Raw genomic sequence first — 23840 nt, 5'->3', positions numbered from 1 at the left:
CAAAGTGCTGGGATTACAGGCTTGAGCCACCGCGCCTGGCCACCTTTACAGTATTAATAAGTGTACATCTAAAGTGCTTGGTGGAAAAACCAAACTCATCTGCTCTGTGGCACGTGGCTCGTCATTCTTGGACAACTGGCCTGAGGGAGCTGAAATTCTCAACTGCCTGTGTTGAGTTGCTGCACTCCACCGCTGGAGGGCAGCATTCGTCACCATTTTACAGCTTCTGAGCCTGGTCTTCCGTCAGGAACCGGCCGGTTTCCACCTGGTCTCTCACAGTTATGATCACTTTCAAAAGTGTCCCAGCTTGGATGATAAACTACGCCATCGTCTTATATACATGGTGTAACTGTGGCATTTCTTCTCCAGAAATGAACAACATTCCCAGAAACTAACACTCCACAACGAGCTCTGACCCTTTTTTTTTTTTTTTTTTTTTTTGAGATGGAGCCTCATTCTGTCACCTAGGCTTTGCCTCTGGGGTTCAAGCGATTCTCTTGCCTCAGTCTCCCGAGTAGTAGGGATTACAGGCGCACACCACCACTCCTGGCTAATTTTTTTTGTATTTTTAGCAGAGACGGATTATCGCTCTTGTTGCCCAGGCTGGTCTTGAACTCCTGAGCTCAGGCAATCTGCCCGTCTCAGCCTCCCAAAGTGCCAGGATTACAGGTGTGAGCCCCTGTGCCCTGCCTGGTTTTCATATTTTTAACTGGTTAACAAAAATCAAAAGAAAATTATATTTTGTGAAAAATTTTATGAAATTGAATTCTCAATGCCTATGAATGGAATTTTATCGGAGGACAGCCACAACCACTGCCCGGAATATTGACTGTGGCTGCGCTCTCTCTCTCTCTCTCTCTCTCTCTCACTCTCACTCTCTCTCTCTCTCTCTCTCATCTCACTCTGTTGCCCAGTCTGGAGTGCAGTGATGTGATCATGGCTCACAACTCACTGCAGCCTTGACCTCCTGGGCTTAAGTGTCCTCCTACCTCAGCCGCCCAAGAATCCAGTACTTACAGGCATGTGTTATCAAGCCCAGCTAATTTTTTGGTATTTTTTTGTAGAGCCAGGGTTTTGACATGTTGCCCAGGCTGGTGTCAAACTCCTGGGCTCAAGCAATCCTCGTATCTCTGTGCTAACCTACCCTGTGTTAGTCTGACAGACTCCATCTTAACCTCCGCCTCACCCCTCCCGCCATTTCTCCCATGGGTCATGCTGCTGTGCTGTGTCATGCCATTGTGCCGGGTCATGCTGTGTGTAGAATTATAGAGGCATATAACCATTGTAACCATATCCTGCTTGGCAAGCCCACTTGCTATTGTGAATACCCCCTTGATTGATTGTATGCCAAGTACCGAATGCCCACCTTGGTAACCAGCAATCATGGGAACTACTCACAATCATGGGAACCTCCTGCCTCCTCGTTACCAGCCTCCTTATCTAACTTGCCTGTTCTGCTTCTGTAAATTCTGCTTCAGCTAGGCTCCCCCTCCCCTTTCTTAAGCAAGATATAAAAAGGAATCACCCCTTTCTTCTGTGCAGAGAGAATTTTGAGCGTTAGCTGTCTTTCAGTCACCGGCAATAAAGGACTCCTGATTCAATCTCAGAGCGTGGTTCTTTCCTTACAACTTGCTCGGTTACAACACCTCAACCTCTCAGAGTGTTGGAATTACAGGCATGAGCCACTGCTCCTGGCCAATTTCAATATATACAGGCTTGATTGGCTGGGCTCAGTGGCTCATGCCTGTAATCCAAGCTCTTTGGGAGGCCGAGGTGGGTGGATCATTTGAGGTCAGGAGATTGAGACCATCCTGGCCAACATGGTGAAACCCCACCTCTACTAAAAATATAAAAATTAGGCAGGCATGGTGCTAGGCACCTGTAGTCCCAGCTACTCGGGAGGCTGAGGCAGGAGAATCACTTGAACCAGGGAGATGGAGGTTGCGGTGAGCCGAGATCATGCCACTGACTCCAGCCTGGGTGATGGAGTGAGACTCACTCTCAAAAACAAAAACAAAACAGGCATGATTAAGGACATCAATTCTCCGATCCTTAACTTCTATGCATACCCTTTCCTAAAATTGATCACCTAAGAACACACAGAAAGTGGCCCATTATTAATAAGCCATACTGAACCCAATGCCTGGAGCCATAAAACCTGAGATCTCACAGTGTCAATGTTGAGAAAGCAAGTGATTCCACAACTGGGAAAGAAATCCCAGGCGGTTTTCAGCTCTTTGCTTTTAACAAAATTGACCCAATTAATGGCAACTGATCAATATGTGATTTCCTGGCATAGAATTCAGAAGAAATTAAAATAATTGAGAAATATTGCTGTAACAATACAGTTTGTATTTCTGTCCTTATTTATGTGAATAAAACTCAGTTTACAGAAATGTTTGACATACAACTGAAAATAAACTATCTCATTCTAGCAACTGTTGAAAGTTTTTAAAAATAATATGCATAAAGAACATATAAGCTGATTAAAAACTAGGCCTATCTACCTCATTAAAAATAGAAAAACACCAGTACACTGCTTATATTTAATAATTGTTTTTCAAATCATGTAATATATGTATGTTGCTTTGATTAAAAGTTCCTAATAATTTTTTTTTTTTTTTTTTTTTTTTAAGACAGAGTCACACTCTGTTGCCCAGGCTGGAGTGCAGTGGTGTGATCTTGGCTCACTGCAACCTCTGACTTCCAGGCTTAAGTGATTCTCCTACCTCAGCCTCCTGAGTAGTTGGGACTACAGGCATGCACCACCACGCTCAGCTAATTTTTGTATTTTTAGCAGAGATGGAGTTTGCCATGTTGGCCAGGCTGCTCTCAAACTTCTGAACTCAGCTAAGGCATCCCAAAGTGCTGGACTTACAGTTGTGAGCCACTGTGCCCGGCCCTAATGATAATTTGATATTGAAGAAATGTCTAAAGCTTGGAGCCCTGTGATCATAGAAAATAAACAATGTGAATTTCAATTTATAGGACCATAATTTTGTTGCTGAGAAGCATGATGAAGTAATAATTTTTAAGATTAATAACATTTCCCACTTTCAAGCCCCTCTCTGTATTCGAGAAATTTCAAAGGTTGTTTCTCTCAGTCTGACTGGTCAGGATGAGCCAGTGCCTCACTTTATTTCCTGGTAACACCATCATTTTGCTGGGCCCCAGGACCTAAGACAGCTAAGCGACAGATCAGATTAGGATCCAACTTTTCATCTCTACGAGAACAGAGTTTAATGACTACTGAAGAGAAAAGAATCTTATGTCCGAGGGTATAATTCATCTGCCAGGATGAAAGAAGTCCCACCTATGTGCCCTTCTGAGGAGTATGCACCAGAAAGCACTTCTATCCAAATGAAAATGAAATCAGAGTAAATGGGCAACCCCGGGAAGCTGAAGGGCAGAAGAAACAATGGTGAACAATGAATGCGGTAATTTTTGGTTAAATCTAAATGGAGATGGTAATTTGACTGGGAATTTAAATGTAAGAGACATACCGTCGGGCAAAACTTAACAAAAGCCTAGAAATAAACTCATAAGCCATCTCGGCAAAACTCAGAATTTGAGGATGGGGGCTACAGAAGAAGGTGAAGTCCAAAAGTTTCCTCTCATCAGGGAAGAGATTTCTTAATAGAAGACTGAGGCATGGTTAATCTTTACTTTTTACACAGCAGTAGACAAATGTATATTTAACAATCATTGTTTAATATTAGAAAGTAGGCCGGGTGCCCTGGCTCATGCCTGAAATCCCAGCACTTTGGGAGGACAAGGTGGGCAGATTGCTTGAGCCCAGGAGTTTGAGACCAGCCTGGGAAACATGGCACAACCCCATCTTTACAAACAAAATACAAAACTAAGCCGAGCATGGAGGCATATACCTGTAGTTCCAACTACTCAGGTGGCTGAGGTGGGAAGATCTCTTGAGCTGGGGAGGTCAAGGCTGCAGTGAGCCAAGATCCCGCCACTGCACCCCAGCCCGGGAGACAGAGAAAGACTCTATCTCAAAAAAAAAAAAAAAAACAAAAACAAAATTGGAATGTAACTGTCAGCAGAATGGAGATGATTATATAACTTTCTAGAGAAAAGAAAAAGGAAGAAAGAGAAAACCACAAACTTTCATAAATAGAAAATATTAAAAAAGATGGAAGTGAATAATAGCACGTACATATTACTGTAAGAAATACAAATGATTTGAATTTTCCTATCTGAGACAGAGAGAAGCTGATAAAGATATTGAATAACAGGATGGACAAAAATGAACCAGGCAAATGAAATAAAATACAAAATAAGACTTAGACTGTTATTAATGAGATAAAGTACGATTTAAGGCCAAAAGCTATTAAACAGAAGGAAAAGGTACATAGGAATAAAAGGAAAAAATGGCAAAGAGCATAGAATAGCTACAAACTTTGTATGCATCAAATAACATGGCAAAATCTCATGAAAAACGCATCCTGGTAACACAAGAAAAGCTTGTTTTTAAAAATGTAATCCTTGTGAGAGATTCTTAAATATTTCCTTCAGTTTATCAAATAGACACAAACTAAGAAGATTAGAAGAATTGATTAATTCATAAAAATTTGAACTCTACAGAGACTATATATTCTTCCCTAACAGTCACCAAATACATACAAAAATTGGTCATGTAAATGGCTGTCCAGAAAACTATTAAATTACAAGAAGACATACAAGCGGCCAACAAGCATATGAAAAAATGCTCAACATTCTAATCATGAGAGAAATGTAAATCAAAACCACAGTGAGACACCGTCTCACACCAGTCAGAATGGCTACCATGAAAAAGTCAGAAAATTGAAGATATTGGCAAGGTTGAGGAGAAAAGGAAACATTTGTACACTGCTTGTGGGAGTATAACTTAGTTTCTTCACTGTGGAAAGCAGTTTGGAGATTTCTCAAAGAACTTAGAAATAGCACTTGATTCAGCAATACCCTTAATACAAATCATTCCACCAAAAGACACATGCGAGCAGATGCTCACGGCAGCGCTCTTCACAATAGCAACATGGAGTCAGCCTAGCTGCCCATCAATGGTGGACTGGATAAAGGAGATTTGGTACATACACCATGGACTACTTCACAGCCAGAACTACAGGAAATCAGGTACTTTGCAGCAACATGGATGCAGCTGGAGGTCATTATCCTGAGTGAATTAATGCGGGAACAGAAAACCAAATACCACATGTTCTCACTTGTAAGTGGGAGCTAAACATTGAGTACACTTGGACACAAAGATGGACCAGACACTGGGGCCTACTTGAGGGTGGAGGGGGGCAGGAGGGTGAGGGTTGAAAAACTGCTTATTGGGTACTATGCTCGCTATCAGGGTGACCAAACCATTTATACCCCAAACCCTGGTGACATGCATTTACCCATGTAAAAAACCTGCATGTATACCCCTTAAACCTAAAGTAGAAGTTGGAAAAAAAAAAAACCAAAAAACCACGCCAGGCACGGTGGCTCATGCCTATAATCCCAGCGCTTTGGGAGGCCGAGGTAGACAGATCAGGAGTTCAAGACCAGCCTGACCAACATGGAGAAACCCTGTCTCTACTAAAAATACAAAATTAGTCGGGTGTAGTGGCACATGCTTGTAATCCCAGTTACTTGGGAGGCTGAGGCAGAAGAATCGCTTGAATCTGGGAGGCAGAGGTTGTGGTGAGCCAAGATCAAGCCATTGCACTCACTCCAGCCTGGGCAACAAGAGCAAAACTCCATTTCAAAAAAAGAAAAAGAAAAAATAGGGAGAAAAACCAAAAAACAAGTCTTTTACAGGTCACATTTTCAGACCAAAACCCAGTAACATCAGAAACCAAAAACCAAAATATAGTTTCACAAATTGTAATACAGGCACACCTGGTTTGATTGGCCTTAGCTTTATTGTCTTTTGTAGACACTGAGTTTTTCTTCAAATTGAAGTTGTGGCAACCCTGCCTCAAACAAGTCTTCTCAGCACCATTTTCCCAACATTAGGTGCTCACTTTGGGTTTCTGTCAAATTTTGACACATTTCAAGCTTTTTATTATATGTGTTATGTGATCTGTGATGGTGATCTTTGATATTACTGTTGTAATTGCTTCCGGGTGCCATGAACCATGCCCATATAAGGCGGAGAACTTAATTGATAAATGTAGTGTGTGTTCTGACTGCTCTACAGAACAGCTGTTCCCCATCTCTCTCCCTCTGCTTGGGCCTCCCTATTTCATAAGACTAAACAATGTTGAAATTAGGCCAATTAACCCTACAATGGCCTCTAAGTGTTCAAGTCAAAGAAAGAGTCCCATATCTCTCACTTTAAATTACAAGCTAGACGAGATTAAGCTTGGTAAGGACGGCATGTTGAAAGCCAAGACAGGCTGAAAGCTGGGCCTTTTGCACCAGTTAGCCAAGCTGTGAATGCAAAGGAAAAGTTCTACAAAGAAATTAAAAGTGCTACTCCAGTGAACATATGAATGATAAGAAAGTGGGCCGGGCGTGGTGGCTCATGCCAGTAATCCCAGCACTTTGGGAGGCTGAGTTGGGCGGAAATCACAAGGTCAGGAGATTGAGACCATTTGGCTAACACGGTGAAACCCGGTCTCTACTTAAAATACAAAAGGGTGTGGTGGAATGCACCTGTAGTCCCAGCTACTCTGGAGGCTGAGGCAGGAGAATTGCTTGAACCTGGGAGGCAGAGGTTGTAGTGAGGCGAGATGGTACCACTGCACCATCTCGCCTGGTAACAAAGTGAGACTCCATCTCAAAAAAAAAAAAAAAAAAAAAAAAGAGAGACATTGCTGATATGAAGAACGTTTGAGTGGTCTGGATAGAAGATCAAACCAACCATGACATTCTCTTCAGCCAAAGCCTAATCCAGAGCAAGACCCTAACTCCTTCAATTCTATGAAGACTGAGAGAGGTGAGGAAGCTGCAGAAGAAAATTGAAAGCTAGCAGAAGTTGGTTCAGGAGGTTTAAAGAAAGCCATCTCCAGATCATAAAAGTGCAAAGCAAAGCAGCAGATGCTGATGTCGAAGCTGCAGCAAGGTACCCAGAAGATCTAGCTAAGATCATTGATGAAAGAGGCTGCACTAAACAATAGATTTTTCAGTGTAGATAAAACAGCCTCCTACTGAAAGAAGATGCCATCTAGGACTAATAGCTAGAGAGGAAAAGTCAATGTCTGGCTTCAAAGCTTCAAAGGACAGACTGACTTTCTTGTTAGGTGCTAGTGTAGCTGGTGACTTGAAGTTGAAGCCAATGCTCATTTATTATTCCAAAATCCGAAGGCCCTTAAGAATTATGCTAAATCTAATCTGTTAGGCTCTAGAAATGGAACCATGAAGGCTAGATGACAGTACCTCTCTTTACAGCATGGTTTATTGAATATTTTAAGCCCCATGTTGAGACCTACTGCTCAGAAAATAGGTTCCTTTCACAATATCACTGTTCATTGACAATGCACCTTGGTCACCCAAGAGCTCTCACGGAGATGTACAAGGAGATAAATGTTGTTTTCATGCCTGTTAACCTCCATTCTGTAGCCCTTGGGTAAGGGGGTAATTCTGACTTTCAAGTCTTATTATTGAAGTAATACATTTTGTAAGACTATAGCTGTCATAGATTGTGATTCCTCTGAAGCATCTGGGCAAAGTAAATTGGAAACCTTCTAAAAAGGATTCACTATTCAATTTTTATTTTTTTCATCAGAACATCAAGATGAAGGATTCACCATTCTAAATGCCATGAAGATCATTCATGATTCTTGGGAGGAGGTCAAAATACCAAGATTAGCAGGAGTTTGTAAGAAGTTGATTCCAACCATCATAAATGACTTTGAGGGGGTTCAGGACCTCAGTGGAGGAAGAAACTGCAGAGATGGTGGAGATAGTAAGAGAACTGGAGTCAGAAATGGAACCTTAAGATGTGACTGAGTTGCTGTAATCTTATGAGAGAACTTGAATGGATGAGGAGTTGCTTCTTATGGCTGAGCAAAGGAAGTGGTTCCTTGAGATAGAGTCTACTCCTGGTGAAGATGTTCTGAACAACATGAAAATGACAACAAACTGTTAAAAATGTTACATAGCCTTAGTTGATTAAGCAGTGGCAGGGTTTGAGAGGATCGATTCCAATTCTGAAAGCAGTCCTGCTGTGAGTAGAATGACATCCAACAGCATTGGATGTTGCAGACAAATCTTTCATGAAAAGGAGATTTAATTATGTCTTTTGTAGTGGCACTGAAGGCTATTATTTTACATGAAATAACTCAGAAATGGAGAGTCAAATACTGTATTGTCTCACTTATAAGTGGGAGCTCAATAATGTTTATACATGGGCATACGGTGTGAAATAATAGACATTACAGACTCAGAAGGATGGGAGGGAGGTAAAGGATAAGAAATTGCTTAATGGACCATTTCCTAAATAAGATCTTAGACCTCTGAAATTTTATAAACAGACCCTAGATGAAAATCTCCTGATGGCTGGATGCAGTAGCTCACGCCTGTAATTTCAGCACTTTGGGAGGCTGAGGTGGGTGGATCACCTGAGGTCAGGAGTTTGAGACCAGTCTGGCCAACATGGTAAAACCCCATCTCTACTAAAAAATACAAAAATTAGATGGGTGTGGTGGCACATGCCTGTAATCCTAGCTACATGGGAGACTGAGGCAGGAGAATCGCTTAAACCTGGGTGGCGGAGGCTGCAGTGAGCCGAGATTGTGCCACTGCACTCTAGCCTGGGTGACAAGAGTGAGACTCCATCCCCCTCCCCCACAAAAAACAAAATTGCTTAATGGGTATTTGGGTGATGGTTACATTAAAAGCCCAGATTTCACCTCTGTGCAATATATCCATGTAACAAAACTGCATGCATGTGTACCCCTTACATTTATAACAAAAAAGGCAAAAAAGAGGAAGAGTCAATTGATGTGGCAAACTTTGTTGTTGTCTTATTTTAAGAAATTACCACAGCTACACCAGCCTTCAGCAACCACAACCCTGATCAGTCAGTAGCTGTCAACACTGAGGAACACCCTTCATCAGCAAAGTGACTGCAACTTGCTAAAGGCTCACTTGATTGTTAGCATTCTTAGCAACATTGTATTTTTAAAGTGTGTACTTTGTACAGTCATAATGCTATTGTACCTTTAATAGACTATAGTATAGTATAAACATAACTTTTTTATGTGCTGGGAAATTAAAAAACATATGTGACTCACTTTATTGTGACATTTACTTTATTGTGGTGGTCTGGAACCAAATTCACAATTTCTCTGAAATATGCCTGTACTTGAAAAATAGGAAACATACCTTGATATAACCCCTGGATTCTGATCCTATCCCCTTCAAAGCAACCAACTAACCATCCCTAAAACTGAAATAACGAAGTATCTAGAAATTTATGGAAAGAAGGGTATGTCATATAAAAATTTATAGGGATGGATATAAGGACAATGTTTGAATGATTTTGTAGGCTACAAATATTAGAGTTTCATTTCCCAGTTCTAGATTATCGGCTTCTATAGAGGTTAATGCCCTTTATTGTTTTTGAGCTGTTTTATGATGTGGATTTTTTTTTTTTTTTTTTTTTTAAGACAGGGTCTCACTCTGTTACCAAGGCTGGAGTACAGGGGCGCATGATCACAGCTCACTGCAGCCTCAACCTCCTCGGCTAAAGTGATCCTCTAATCTCAACCTCTAGGGTTCCTAGGACTACAGGTATGCACTACCATTCTGGCCAACTTTTTAAAATTATTAATCTTTTTTGTAGAGACAGGGTCTCCCTATGTTGCTCAGGCTGGTCCTGAACTCTTGGGCTCATGTGATCCTCCTTTTTGCCTTGGCCTCCCAAAGTGCTGAGATTATAGGAGGGAACCACCATGTCTGGCCACTTTACAACTTTGTAGGTTACAGAAACAGATAGTATTGCAAATAACTCATCCACAGGACTGTAAACGGATTTTGTTTGATGGAACACAGCTGATTACAACACTGGAGATACCAGTTTTGCATCTGTTGGTGAATTTATTTCAGCATTTCTGATTGCCTATGTAATCATGCATTTGTTAATTCTCCTTTGAATCTGCTGTGACATCTTACTAATTCCCCCTTTAATTAATGAATTAAATAAAATATTTGACATGTGTTAGTCTTATATTTGGATGACAGTCATGATTTGAACAGAAAAAATTATCTTTTAACATAGGTGAAAACATAATGGAAAATATATAGCTTTAAATGTTTTCATTAGTAAAGACTGAGTAAGTGAACTTAATACATGAAATCAGAATTACAAAATAAAATGAAAGAAAGGCAGGGGAAATAATTATTAAAAATAAAAGCTGAGGCTGGGCGTGGTAGCTCATGCCTGTAATCCTAGCACTTTGGGAGGCTGAGGCAGGTGAATCACGAGGTCAGGAGTTCAAGACCAGCCTGGCCAACATGGTGAAACTCTGTCTCTACTAAGAATACAAAAATCAGCTAGGCGAGTTGGCAGGTGCCTGTAATCCCAGCTACTTGGGAGGCTGAGGCAGGAGAATCACTTGAACCCGGGGGCAGAGGTTGCAGTGAGCCGAGATTGCATCACTGCACTCCAGCCTGGCGACAGAGTGAGACTTCATCTAAAAAAATAATTATAATAATAAAAGTTGAAAGCTGAAATAAATGAAATGGAGAAGGGTAGAGACATAAATAAAAGCAAAAGCTCTACTTTTACTTTGATACAAATGACTAAATAAATAAACTCTTAGATACTAAGCTGAAGATTAAAAATACAACAAAAAAGAAACCTCAAAACCAGTAGTAACAAGAAAGGTGATGAACGCCAAAGATATTAAAATATTTCAAAAAGAAAGTTAAATGGAATCATAGAGCCACATAATTAAAAGTTTAGAGCAGAGTGATTTTTTTTGTCTTTTGCAAAATATAAATTACTAAAATTGATCCGGATAAGGTATATGACCTGAACAGATCAGTAATTACAGAAAATAATTGGGAAATTTGTTAAGAATGTTATAATAAAAAAGAACATCAGCCAAGATAACCCAACAGATAATTTCTGAAATAGTCAAACTATTACAGGTCACTGAAAAAGAAGAAAAGAGCTCCAGTTTATTTTTAGAGTTGTACAGGCTCCAATTTATTTTTAGAGTTGCATAAGAAATAAGCAAAAATCAGGCAGAGATAGCACTAAAAAAGAAAACTAGAGACCAGCTGCATGTATGTGTGTACAGTCATCACCACTTATCAACAGGGATCCATTCTGAGAAATACGGTGCTATTGTTCCTAGGCTAGAAATCCATACAGCACGTGAATGTGCTGAGTACTGTAGGTAGTGGTAACACAATGGTTAAGTACTTGTCTATCTAAATATAGAAATATACAGTAGGCTGGGCATGATGGCTCATGCCTGTAATCCCAGCACTTTGGGAGGCTGAAGTGGGTGGATCACTTGAGCCCAGGAGTTCAAGACCAGCCTGGGCAGCATGGCAACATCCCATCTCTACAAAAAAATACGTGGTGTTGCGTGCCTGTGGTCCCAGCTACTTGGGAGCCTGAGGTGGGAGGATCACCTGAGCCTGGGGAGGTCGAGGCTGCAATGAGCTGTAATTGTGCCACTGCAGTCCAGCCTGGGAGACAGAGTAAGACCCTGTCTCAAAAACAAAACAAAACAGAAGTACAGTAAAAATATGGTATAAAAGATAAAATATATGGTACACCTGTTTAGGACACTTACCGTGAATGGAGCTTACAGGATTGGAAGTTGCTCTGGGTGAGTCAGTGGGTGAGTGGTGAGTGAATGTGAAGGCCTAGGTCATGACAGTGTACTGCAGACTCTATGAACACTGCACACTTAGACTCTTCTAAATGTATTAAAAAAATGCTTTCTTTCTTTCTTTTTTTTTTTTTTTTTTTTTTGAGACGGAGTTTCGCTCTTGTTACCCAGGCTGGAGTGCAATGGTGCGATCTCGGCTCACCACAACCTCAGGCAATTCTCCTGCCTCAGCCTCCTGAGTAGCTGGGATTACAGGCATGCGCCACCATGCCCAGCTAATTTTTTGTATTTTTAGTAGAGACGGGGTTTCACCATGTTGACCAGGATGGTCTCGATCTCTTGACCTCGTGATCCACCCGCCTCGGCCTCTCAAAGTGCTGGGATTACAGGCTTGAGCCACCGCGCCCGGTCCAAAAAAAAAAAATTCTTTCTTTAGTAATAAATTAAGTATAGCTTATTGTAACATTTTTACTTTATACATGGATTCATTGTAAAAATTTTGACTCTTTTGTAATAACACTTGGCTTAAAACACAAGCATTGTACAACCGTACAAAAATATACTTTCTCTATATCCTTGTTCTATAAGCTTTTTCTATTTTATTTTATTTTTTTTACCTTTTCAACTTAAAAAAAAAATAAAGAGACAATCAGCCTATGCAGGGTCAGGATCATCCAGATATCGTAGGCAATAGGAATTTTTCAGCTCTATTATTATTGTGGGATCACCATTGTATTATGCAGTCTGTTGTTGGCCAAAATGCTGTTATGCATCACATGACTGGAGTTGTAAAACTTCCAAATAAGATATTAGAAAATGAAATCCAGCAGTGTTTTGGAAGAATACTCCAACAGGACCAAGGGGGTTTGTTCCAGGAATGCAAGGTGACTTAATATGCCAGGCTATGTGCTACACAAATTCACTGTGTCAACATATTGAAATGCAAAACCCAAATACTTACTTACGGCTAACGATTTTAAGAAGATATTTGATAAAAGTCAGCAACCCACCCTGATAAACACTCTAAGTGAAAACTGGAGTGGAAGAAAATGACCTAAGTACTATAAAAACCGTTATCCAAAGGAATGGTGCATATTACAATGGAAAATTCTGAAGATAGAATTAGGGACACAGCAAGGATGCCAGCTGTATCAGCACTGTTTGGAGATTCTGGCTAAAGCAACGGGACAAGAAAACAAAATAAGTAGTAAAAATATTCTAAGGGAAGAGATAAAATAATCTGGAAATAAAAGACTACATCATATAATTATAAATAATATTTATCAGAGATCAAGAATTTCTAATAAATACTATTAATTACTGAGAGTTTTTCTTTAATATAGACAAATATACCCTACTTTGACTTTTCTTGATGTTTGCAACAAATGCAAAAATTCCTATTCACAATAACAATAAAATTATGGAATAATAAGGAAACACAGGGCTGGGAATAGTGGCTCACGCCTGTAATCCCAACACCTTGGAAGGCTGAAGCAGGCGGATCACTTCAGGCCGGGTTCAAGATCAGCCTGGCCAACATGGCAAAACCCCATCTCTACTAAAAATACAAAAAAAAAAAAAAAAAAATTAGCCAGGCGTGGTGGCAGGTGCCTGTAATTCCAGCTACTTAAGAGGCTGACGTGGGAGAATTGCTTGAGCCCAGGAGGCCGAGGCTTCGGTGAGCCAAAATTGCGCCACTGCATTCCAGCCTGGGTGACAGAGCAAGACTCTGTCTCAAAAAAAAAAAAAAAAAAAAAAAAGAGAAACATAGACCTTATAATAATAAAAATAGACTACAATAATTTGACTGAATAATGTTTATAATAGGAATTACATAAAGGGTAGAAGACAATATTTTTATAGTCATTCTTTTTACAAGTTCATATACAATACTGATGCAATTTCAATAAAAATCTCCAAAAGGTTTTCTTTTTAGGTGGGGGTGGTCTAGATACTGGATAAAATAACAGTTCCTTTGGAAGAATAAACAAGAATTGCTAAGAAAATTTTGGAAAGTAATAGCTATGGGGAAGCTTTGTAAGTATAAAAGATTAAGCTTAATGCTAATATGATCAAATATGTGATTTTGGTAAGCTAGATCTTCTGGAATCTCAGATCTTTAATCTTCCAGATTAAAGAAGTTTGGAAGTATATTTATGAACTTTACACTATGGGTTAAATTAGGATTTCAGTTTTCAGGAAAATAATATCTTATTTAACAAATGGTCCTGGCATAAGCAAGCAGTCAAACCTGTTCATCATAACATAAATATGAGTTCTGGGCTGGATGCGGTGGGTCACGCCTATAATCCCAGCACTTTTGGAGGCTGAGGTGGGCAGATCACTGGAGGCCAGGAGTTTGAGACCAGCATGGCCAACATGGCGAAATCTTGTCTCTACTAAAAATATAAAAATTTATACTTTATAAATTAAAATATAATATGTTGGCACATGCCTGTGATCCCAGCTACTTAGGAGGCTGAGGCAGGAGAATCACCTGAACCTGGGACGAAGAGGTGGAGTGAGCTGAGATCATGCCATTGCACTCCAGGCTGGGCAACAAAGCGAGACTCCGTCTCAAAACAAGAAAAAAAAAAAAAAAAAAAAAGAATTCTGGCTGCAGCAAGGCGCTAACTAAAAACAAACAAGCAAGCAGTAAAAACACTAAAGAGAAAACCAATTTAATCTCAGGGGAAGGATGAGCATTCTTAGAAAATACAGCTACCACAAATGAAGTGACAGAAGAATCTAACTACATAAAAGGACAGTCATTTTATGTGCGGACAGTACAACAAGTCAAAAGACAATGACAGGAGGGGAGGAAATTCAGCAATGTGTGACCGAGGTCAGGTTAATGTCCCCAACTTCCCAACAAGCGAGGAGAAAAAGGAGGGAGTAATAGTTTTAAGTTCATAGAAGAGAGAAGCCCACACGGTCAACCCGCCTATGTAGAGATGTCCCAGAAAACGCAGACCACAACACCAGCTGCGGGAGTGCACGAAGCCCAGATAACCATTTTCAAGCAGCAGATTGACAAAACTTCCAAAGGTAGTTGGGCCCACATCATAGATGAGACTATCATGTAAAAGTTAATCCGTATTTACGCAAGTACAAACTATGGAAACTCCGTGAAACTTACTTTTGAATCTACTTACAGGAAAAAAAAAAGGGCTGAATATGAAAAATGATGTGGAATGTTTAGTGTGGCAGTTAGTAATGGCAGAAATATTCCGCAAACAACCTAAATAATCATAATAGCGAGGTGACGGACTAAAGCCTGTATATCTGTAACTTTTGTTTAAAAAAATTAGGTCTAGTGGTATTGACTCATAGGACTGTCAATAAATGGAATAATAAAAGCAAGTTGCAGAGAAATGTACAGAGTATGATATAATTACTGTAGAAATAGGAAAAACCTTTTCTATGTTGTCTTTTGAGTCTATGTATATCGGTAAGAACACAGAGAACCCAACATGACTTACCTTAGGTGGGGTAAGAATAGGGAGGGACTGGAAGTTGTTGGCTTGGTTTTTGTATATACACAATTCTGTGTATAATTTATTCCAAAGAATAAATTTTACTGTTGTAGTTTGTAAAAAGACAAAACAACAAATATGCATGTGTGTCCATGTCTATGCATGCATACGTATGTATGTGTATGTATATATATGGAAGGCATCTAGTAGGTAGAGATTTAAAGATACAAAAAGAAATATAGAATATAAAAAATTATGCTTAATTAAACTCCAACTTTGTAACTGGAGTAGAAAACATATATACATAAGCATAAAAAAAGATGGAAAGGAACTCCATCAAAATGATTACAATCTGTATAGTTTGTATCTGGACAGTAAGATTATTAGTAACTTCTATTTCTTTCCTAATAATATTCTGTTTTTCATATTTTCTATCTTGAACACACATTAAAATCAGGAAAAAATCCTTTACAGTTGAAAAAAGCGGGAAAAAAGAGATGTAGAAAATAGGCCCATGACAGTGGAAATTTCTCAGCTGAAATTCAATAGCAGAACAGTTTTCTAAAGAGCTGTAACCAGTAAGTCTAAAGTGACAAAATTGCTAAAATCACTAACATTGTACACTCCAAGCCTTTTCTGTTCCTTACCGAAAATCATAGTTAATAACTATTTTCATTGTTGACAGGAAAATAAATTATGGCAAATATAATACGGCAAGTCATCAAAACTGTTTTCAAATATTATGGATCAAAGAAAGAAGGAAAGGCGGCAAAGCCCAGCTCTAACTCTGTAGCTATTCCCAAAGGAAGTGAACATTGCCTTTTCTAACAGGAAAACCATTGAAGTTTCTAACATCGTTATTTTATATTTCTTTAGTTTGTCATTGCCAAATAAATAAATAAATAAATCATACCTTCATATAAAAGTGAGATGATCTCCCTAACAATTTTGATTAAATAAGTTTGTGTTAGAGAAGAATAAAAGTGGTGACAACTCCGGTAAAAATGTATCTAATTATTCTCATAATATTCCAAATACGCTTCTGTCACAACAGTAACCTCCCCTCCTCACCAATCCTTGCTGACAGCAGAGATGAGCGCTGTTACAACCCTAGAGAATGATTTAAGGTACAAATATGGGTGATTCTAGGTTGCTCTCTGGCGCCACCTACTGATCAAACAGCATTTCACTGTTTCACTGTAAACACAATTTGAATTTTCCTCTTCTCAGTATCACTTATGCTTTGGAAAAAATCAATCTAGATACTTTCTCAATCCATTCATCTGGATTCTGCAGAGGGATTAACATCTCAAAAATGGTATTCTAGGAAATTCTGTCTTGATCATTAGTAGGAACTTTGATTATATTTACAACTAAACAGGAATGCCAGGATTGTCAGTCTGAAGTTTCAAAATGAAAACGGCAGTTGGCTAGATCACTTTATCACTTTAGGCACCACATCTATTTAGCGTGACTGTGGAGGAGATAAGATGTTTGTATGATGTTTATGAGAGGACTTAAAACCTTTGCTGCTTCAAGCTCTCTTTGACCAATGACTCACATCCCATCATCCCCAAATCCTACCTTGACTCTAAAGAATCATTAACATTCAGTATATTTTAATCAGGTATCAATTTATTAGGGAACGATTCATTTTTTGCTCATTAGCACTAAACATTTTTTTGGGTCAAGTAACCACGTGACATTATGTAGAAAATGGTCCTTCATGCCAATAGACTTACATGTATGTTATAAAACATGAATACCCCATACCCCCAAACTCTGTGGAGTATTCCAGAATGGGGTAAAAGAGAGGCTAGGAAGTACCATTTACTACACAAATTTAATAAGATGGACAAAAACCTTTATTTGGGTTGGAAAGTTAAGTTGGAAATAAACACATATATTCACTACTTAATGCATTTAATTCCAACCCCTCATTGGAATCGTCTTGGTAACATTTAAGATTCTACAACAGTTATAATACGACGATTCAGAGGTGGTCTCAAAGTTGTTACAGTGTTAACAAAAATTATAGTAAGCAGTATAAAATTACAATTTATTATGGGGTCAGGGGAATTCACAACCAGCCTTAACAACATTAAGAGCAAACCACAGCCGGGCATAGCAGCTCACAGCACTTTGGGAGGCCGAGGTGGGCAGATCACTTGAGGTCAGGAGTTCAAGACCAGCCTGGCCAACATGATGAAACCCCGTCTCTACTAAAAAGACAAAAATTAGCCAGGCATGGTGGCGTACACCCGTGGTCCCAGCTACTTGGGAGGATGAGGCATGAGAATCGCTTGAACCTGGGAGGCGGAAGTTGCAGTGAGCTGAGATCATGCCACTGCACTCCGGCCTGGGTGACAGAACAAGAGTCTGTCTCAAAAACAAAACAAAACAAAGAAAACATTAAGAGCAAAGCTTTTAAAGAATTCTACTTATGATTTCTTTTTCTGTAATTAATTTCTCCCACCCCTTTTGTTTCTTAAACACTAATCTGGTATGGAGTCTGCGGGACAGAGCAAAGCTGGATGGGCTGCCCCTTGGATGATGGAGTAGGTCTGCTTGGGTAGTTCCTGCTGGGAAGAGGAGGAGAAGATGGGTGGTGCTGTGGTGGCCACTGCGATGTTCTGGCCTCCATCGCTCACCACTGTCACTTCTGCTGTCCCCTCCTGAATCAAGGCGTTTAGGCCTTCAAAGTCAGTGCAAGTAATACCCGAACTGGTAATGAAAGTCTGATTGCCAGAGCCTTCCTGGGGGCCACCTGGGGCCGTGGGGATGAGAGTCTGGTGCAGAGTGGCTCCGTCTGTCTGGTCGTGAGTGGTCAGCAGGACAGCCGGCTGGGTCATCGCGCCCGCCTCGCTGTGACACCGCGAGGACTGAGTGGGGGCGATCAGACTGACCTGGCGCAGGATCTGCAGCCGGCTGTTCCCTGGGAGTTCCTCTGGGTTCTGGGCCACCAAGGCAGGCGGGACGATGTTCACTGCAGCGGCAGCAGCCTGCACGATGGTGTTTGCCTGGGGCACCTGATGCCCAACGATGATTTTGACTCTTCCCTCGCTGAACTGAGGCACTTGGCTGGGCTGGAGGGGCACCTGGAGGTGTCCCACAGTGAGGGGCGTGGCAGGCTGCTTGCTGGGGTCGATCTGAAACTGGAGGACGGTCACGTCCGAGTTCTTACTCTCACTGTACTCACTGTGCTGTCTCTTGTGGCTGCGGAGCGAGTCCTCCCGCATGAAGGAGGCATCACAGATATCGCAGTGGAAAGTCTTCTTGGCATCCAGCTTGGCCACCTGCCGGCTGCTCTGCCTGCCCGTGTCCTTCCTCTCCGGAGCCTCCGTCTTAACCATGTCCCCATGGAACTTCTTCATGTGCTTGCTCAGGTTGCTGGGCTGTTTGGTGTCGAAGCTGCAGTAGTTGCACTTGAAAGGGCGGTCGGTGCAGTGGATGCGCTCGTGAATGCGCAGGGCGGCCTTGCTGGAGCAGGAGTAGCTGCATTCCGAGCACTTCTCAGGATGCTCCGACTGGTGCAGGCGGCTGTGCTTCCGGAGGGTGGCTTTGCTGTCACCCAGGAAGTCGCAATGCGGACACTTGAAGTTATTCCCGCTGTGCTTGATGCGGATGTGCGACTTGAGGTTCCCCTTCATGGTGCAGCGGACATTGCAGAACTCGCACTTGAAAGGCTTCTCCCCCGAGTGCACCCGCATGTGCCTTTTCAAGTCCGAGCTGATTTTGAACTTGGCGCTACAGAGCCAGCACTGGAAGGGGGCGTCCCCTGTCAACACAAGGTGAGTTTCGATAAGAACAGGCAGGCAACAACCACAGCGGATCCCCCCGAAGCACACACCAGAAAACCGCTTATACCAAGGCCGGTGGGTGCAGAATTTCAGCAGCCCCTGGGAGCGGGGAAAGAGGGGGCAGGGCTTCTTTTCTTTCCCCAGACCCAAACCACCACCACCGGCATCAAACCCAGATGAAAAATGGGAGATTGAAAAGAGCAGTTTAACTGTCCCAAATAAAATAATATTTGCAAATATGCCTGTTATATTCTTTAAATCACTCAAACTATCGTTCATACAGTTAATGTGCCCACTGCTAGTTAATGGTTCACAGTTGCAGACTTTTGCATAACCTGTTGATTTTGATTGAGTTACATATGGTAACAGATTCAACAATACATTTTCAAATGGGCCAGCTCCGTGCTGCACTCACTGGAGTATGGTTTTACAATGATCGAAACACCCAACTTATATTTCATGCAGATCTTTATTAATAAAGATGTCTTTATTGCACAAAATTTATTTATCCCATATTGCCAGCTGCGTTCTTTACTTGTGAAGTTACAAAATCCAGCTGCTTGATTTTGTTTTTTAAATTCATATTCGCTGAAAGATGAGCAGGGAAAGTGAAATTGCAAACATCTGAATGGATACCATATTCCAAATTTACTTCCTCAATGAATGTCAAGTCCAAATTATCTGAAGCAATGACAATTCAAGCAAATTGGCGACCTCTCATTTCGATATCGTTTAAGCAAGCAAAAAGCAGCTAAGATTCTTCAAGTGCTTCCAGGATGGCAGGCGCTACGCTGAGCACTCCACAAGCATGGTCTCTCGTGATGCTGGGAAGATCGCCCTGTGGTGGGTACCATTATTAATATTGTTTTTTAAAGTACAATCACACAGAGGAGAAGGCTGAGACCCAGAGAGACTACATAGCTTGTTCTTGGCTGCCCCGTAGTACAAGGCAGGGGTTGGATTCCAATCCAGGCTGACTTCAAATCTGGTATCTTTAGATGCTAGGTAATTATCTGTACATATAACTGATGTTTGCTTTCTTAGGCCGTAAACTCAAAAGACTGGGATAGTGTTCCAGCTTTTTGACATAGGGTCTGCTACTTCACCATGAGCTGCTGAATGAATGCAAATGAAGATGGCAGGGGGCAACTGAACAAGCTTCCAGAACACCAAGAAGCCTAAACTTAAACCTAAAAAAAATGCTTTGTATGTTTGAATACCACCAAGATCATGCATACGAAACTCTAGAACAAGGAAGGGTAGGCTACAGCCTCTGGGCTAGATCCTGTCTCTATAAATAAAACTTTATAAAACTTTATAGAAACAGGATCTAGCCCACAGCCTGTCTCTGTAAATAAAGTTTTACTGAAACACAGCCATGCCCATTTGTTTATATATGGTTACTTGCCTCCCATAATGGTAGAGGTGAGTATTTGTGATAGATACTGCATGGCCCACAAAGCCTAAAATATTTACTGTCTGGCCCTTTTCAGAAAAAGGGCCTTTTGCTGCCTTAGAATGTTGTTCTTAACCTTTTTGATGCCATTACAACCCTTTTTGGCAGTTTAGTGAAGCCCATGAAACCCTTCTCAGATAATGTTTTAAATGTAACAAAAAAACTAAAGTAAAAACCAACAGGAATATAAAAGAAACCAATTATATTAAAATAGTTATCAAAGAAAAAAATTGGGATATGCCAATGTGTGTGTTTTATTAATGCATTCAAGAATAAAACCTAGCGGCAGGTCTACTACCTACAGTTATTATCAAATAGATAAAAGATATTTTGCTCTATCTAAGACAGTGATCATTATGAAAAGATTTTTCATTTCCACTGGCAACAAGTTTACATGCACTGTTATCAGATTGGTTGCCTGTTTTCATAATTGAAGGACATGTCAAATTTCAATACAGGCTAGTGAACATGAAGATGTAATTTCTTTTTCTCCCATCCAAGGACCTCCCTCCCAAATCTTCTCATGGATTTCTCAGGGGCAGACGTCTATAAACTCAAAGACAGAATCCTTGCTCCACAATGTTTTACTAGGTTTTCCAGTTACATCCCTGCCAGAATTATAGCAATTATCTTTTTTTCACTTTTTTAGCAATCTGCAGAGGTGAAACCCAGAAAATCCAGAAAACCAAATCTCACAGCTAAGTTGCAGAGCTTAACAACAGTTTTTGGCATGAAAGCAAAGGTTTTAAATCCATTTGTCTTTTTTTTTTTTTTTAATTTAACATAAACATTTCTTCAATGAGGCATACTGGTCAAATAGTCCCACCGGACTCTAAGCTCTTCAAAGCTAATGACTATGTTCCTTCTTGCCTACCACCTGATTCCCACTGTGTCTGGCACATGGTGAGTTTTAAAGAATGTTGGATGAATAAGTGACATATATTTAAGCTGACAGATCTTTCTTGAGTTTGGGTTGCTACTAAAACAAGTGTTGATGTCGTCTATCAAATCGCCAAAGGAGTAAAAATGAATTCCTATTAATTTACAGTTTTACAAGGGCCATAGATTTATAAAAGGGAAAGCGATCATTCCACAAAGACCATGTGTAAATGGCACACATTTAAGTTTTTGAAAAATATACCTCTTCTAGACCAATTTAAAGGTGCTGCTATAAATAGTAACTTCATCATTACGAGTCAAAATGAACCGTTTTCATAAATGAATCTTTCAGCTTCTCTAGTGTAGACTGGGGGAAATTTCTGAAGCAAATCAGTTTGGCATCGACTATGCCAATGTCTTACCATGCTGTAGATTACAAAAATGTTCCCAAATCTCCCCACCTCCCACCCCTCCTTGTAGCATGGCCTCTGCCATGTGTGTAGTTAGGCATGTTCTCTCATGATCCATGACAAAAGCTTCAACCGTGTCGCTGGATTTGGCCAATGGCATGTTTAGTAACTTGAAACAAGTAATGGCTTGAAATGGGCGTGTGCACTGGGGCCTGCTTGCTTGCACCTTGGTTATCACCATGAGGTCAATCCTGGCCTAACCTGCTAGTCTCAGGAGAAGGCCAAGAGACACGTGGGGCAGAGCTAGTTTCCCCAGCTAAGACCAGTGGACAGTCAGCCCATAGCCAGCAGCTCCTCTGACTAATAAGAGAGCCCAATCAAGGTCAGCTGGTTTGCCCTGCTGATCCCTGCATGTAAATAGAAAAGGCATATTGTATTTATTGAGGTTTTGTGGATTATTAACGTTGTATCACTGTGACAACAGACAATGGCTACAGATATTGGTATCTAGAAATAGGGGGATGCCATAACAGAAAACCAAAATATAGAGCATTGGTTTTTGAGATTGGGTTGCATGTGGAGGCTGGAGAAATGGCAATGCACACTACTTAACGGCAAACATTTGGTAAGACTGTCACTCGTGGTAGCTTAGAAGACAGGAAATGTATATAATGAGTTTTGGACTTGAATAAAGAGATAAATTCTAAGCAGAACAGTGGAAGTGTTTTATAAGCTGCCTATGATAAAATGTTACAAAAAAGAGCCAAACTAAAAAAAAAAAAAAAAGAACTAGATATTTTCTAAGCAGAATTTAGAGAGAATTTAGAAAGTCAAAGAGTTGCTGGATATAGTTTCTTATCTCCAGCCAGCTTTCCAAAGTAAGACCAAAGCCTGGGACAAAGACAGTATCTAGGAAACTGGTCTCAGGGTGAAGACCAAATGTGAAATAAAGGGTCTGAATGTAAGGCTCTATCAAAATCTTCAAAAGGGAATTAAGAATGGCGAGAATTAAGTTGGTGCCAAGTATGTCCTCTCAGCTGGACAAAGGACTCCTAAAACCCACAGAAGGTTAAATGCCAAAAGTGCCTATAATTGAGCTTAGAAAAAGAGGCGAGATTCCAAAAGAACTGTGAGTATGGCTTTTGGCATACGGATACATATGAAACTCACAAAGTTTTAAAGACAGCTCTACCACCAAAACTGTCACCAACCTAGACTAAAACAAAAGGTAAAACGACTTCCAGCTTTTGGTAGACAGGAAGCAGGCTGAGAAAGTTGCTCAAAGATACATTTTGCTACCTTGTTCAGAAGTAGCTTAGGAAAGTGATGGAAAGGCTGTCCCAATGGGCAGGGTTAAGAACAAAAATTGCTGAGCCAAGGCCTAATCAAGAAACGTTCCCCATCCCCAGAGTAGGGGAAACCTGGGAATATGTGCCCAGAAGAATTTGAGAAATGCTATGGACCAGGGACTGGCAAATGCCTCTTGTTCTTCTATATTACTTTCAACGGTAGAATTATGGCAATTATTTCGGCTTTTTGTTTTACTGCCGTCTATTGGGTGTATCATGACAGACAACTTGTCTTTTATTTCAGCCATCTCCAGATGAAGAGGAACCATATCCGGACCCAAGGGAGATCACGCAATTGTGGTCTTTTAGCCTGATCCAATAATTGGATGAGACTTGTGGGGTTCTTGGGAAAGAGTGAGTGCATTTTGCCTGTCAGAGAGACGTGAATGATGGTGGGGATAAAGGTGGACTGTGGTTGTTTGCAAAAATGGTCCCAATTCTTCACCTTCCCTGCATTCCTGACCTTTGCCATGTAACACTGTGGTGACCTCTCACTGTAGGGGAGCTCAGTCCCACCCCTGACACCAGGATGAACCATGCGACTTGCTTTAGCCAATGTGATGCTTGACAGCTTATAGAAGCAGAGACTTGACATGGGTTAGGCTGGGGCTTGCTTCACCTCTATCATCCTCATGAGGACAAGCCTGTTTAGTCCGTGGTCCCAGGAGGAAGATGAGAGATGCATGGAACAGA

The 23840-nt window shown here is 40.7% G+C and overlaps 1 protein-coding gene across 3 annotated transcripts in view; it reads right to left on the bottom strand.

Annotated features, from left to right (window-relative positions):
- ZFP64 (ZFP64 zinc finger protein) overlaps positions 1-23840 on the bottom strand; it is a 96417-nt gene that overhangs the window by 39879 nt on the left and 32698 nt on the right. Inside the window, exon 6 of one of the 3 annotated variants that reach the window (XM_032255971.1) lies at positions 16867-19031. The exons of 1 other annotated variant lie outside the window; for it this stretch is intronic. In XM_032255971.1, coding sequence (XP_032111862.1) covers positions 17749-19031 — 1283 coding nt within the window. In that variant the 3' untranslated portion in view covers positions 16867-17748. Of the gene's footprint in view, positions 1-16866; positions 19032-23840 lie in introns of those variants that run through there. One more of the 3 variants, XM_032255972.1, reaches the window with a different exon arrangement.

Source organism: Sapajus apella, unplaced genomic scaffold (genome assembly GCF_009761245.1).
Source record: "Sapajus apella isolate SASKATOON/1434 unplaced genomic scaffold, GSC_monkey_1.0 scaffold92, whole genome shotgun sequence".
NCBI lineage: Eukaryota > Metazoa > Chordata > Mammalia > Primates > Cebidae > Sapajus > Sapajus apella.
The sequence above is the reverse complement of the archived record's forward strand: the minus strand, read 5'-3'. Positions and strand labels throughout refer to the sequence as shown.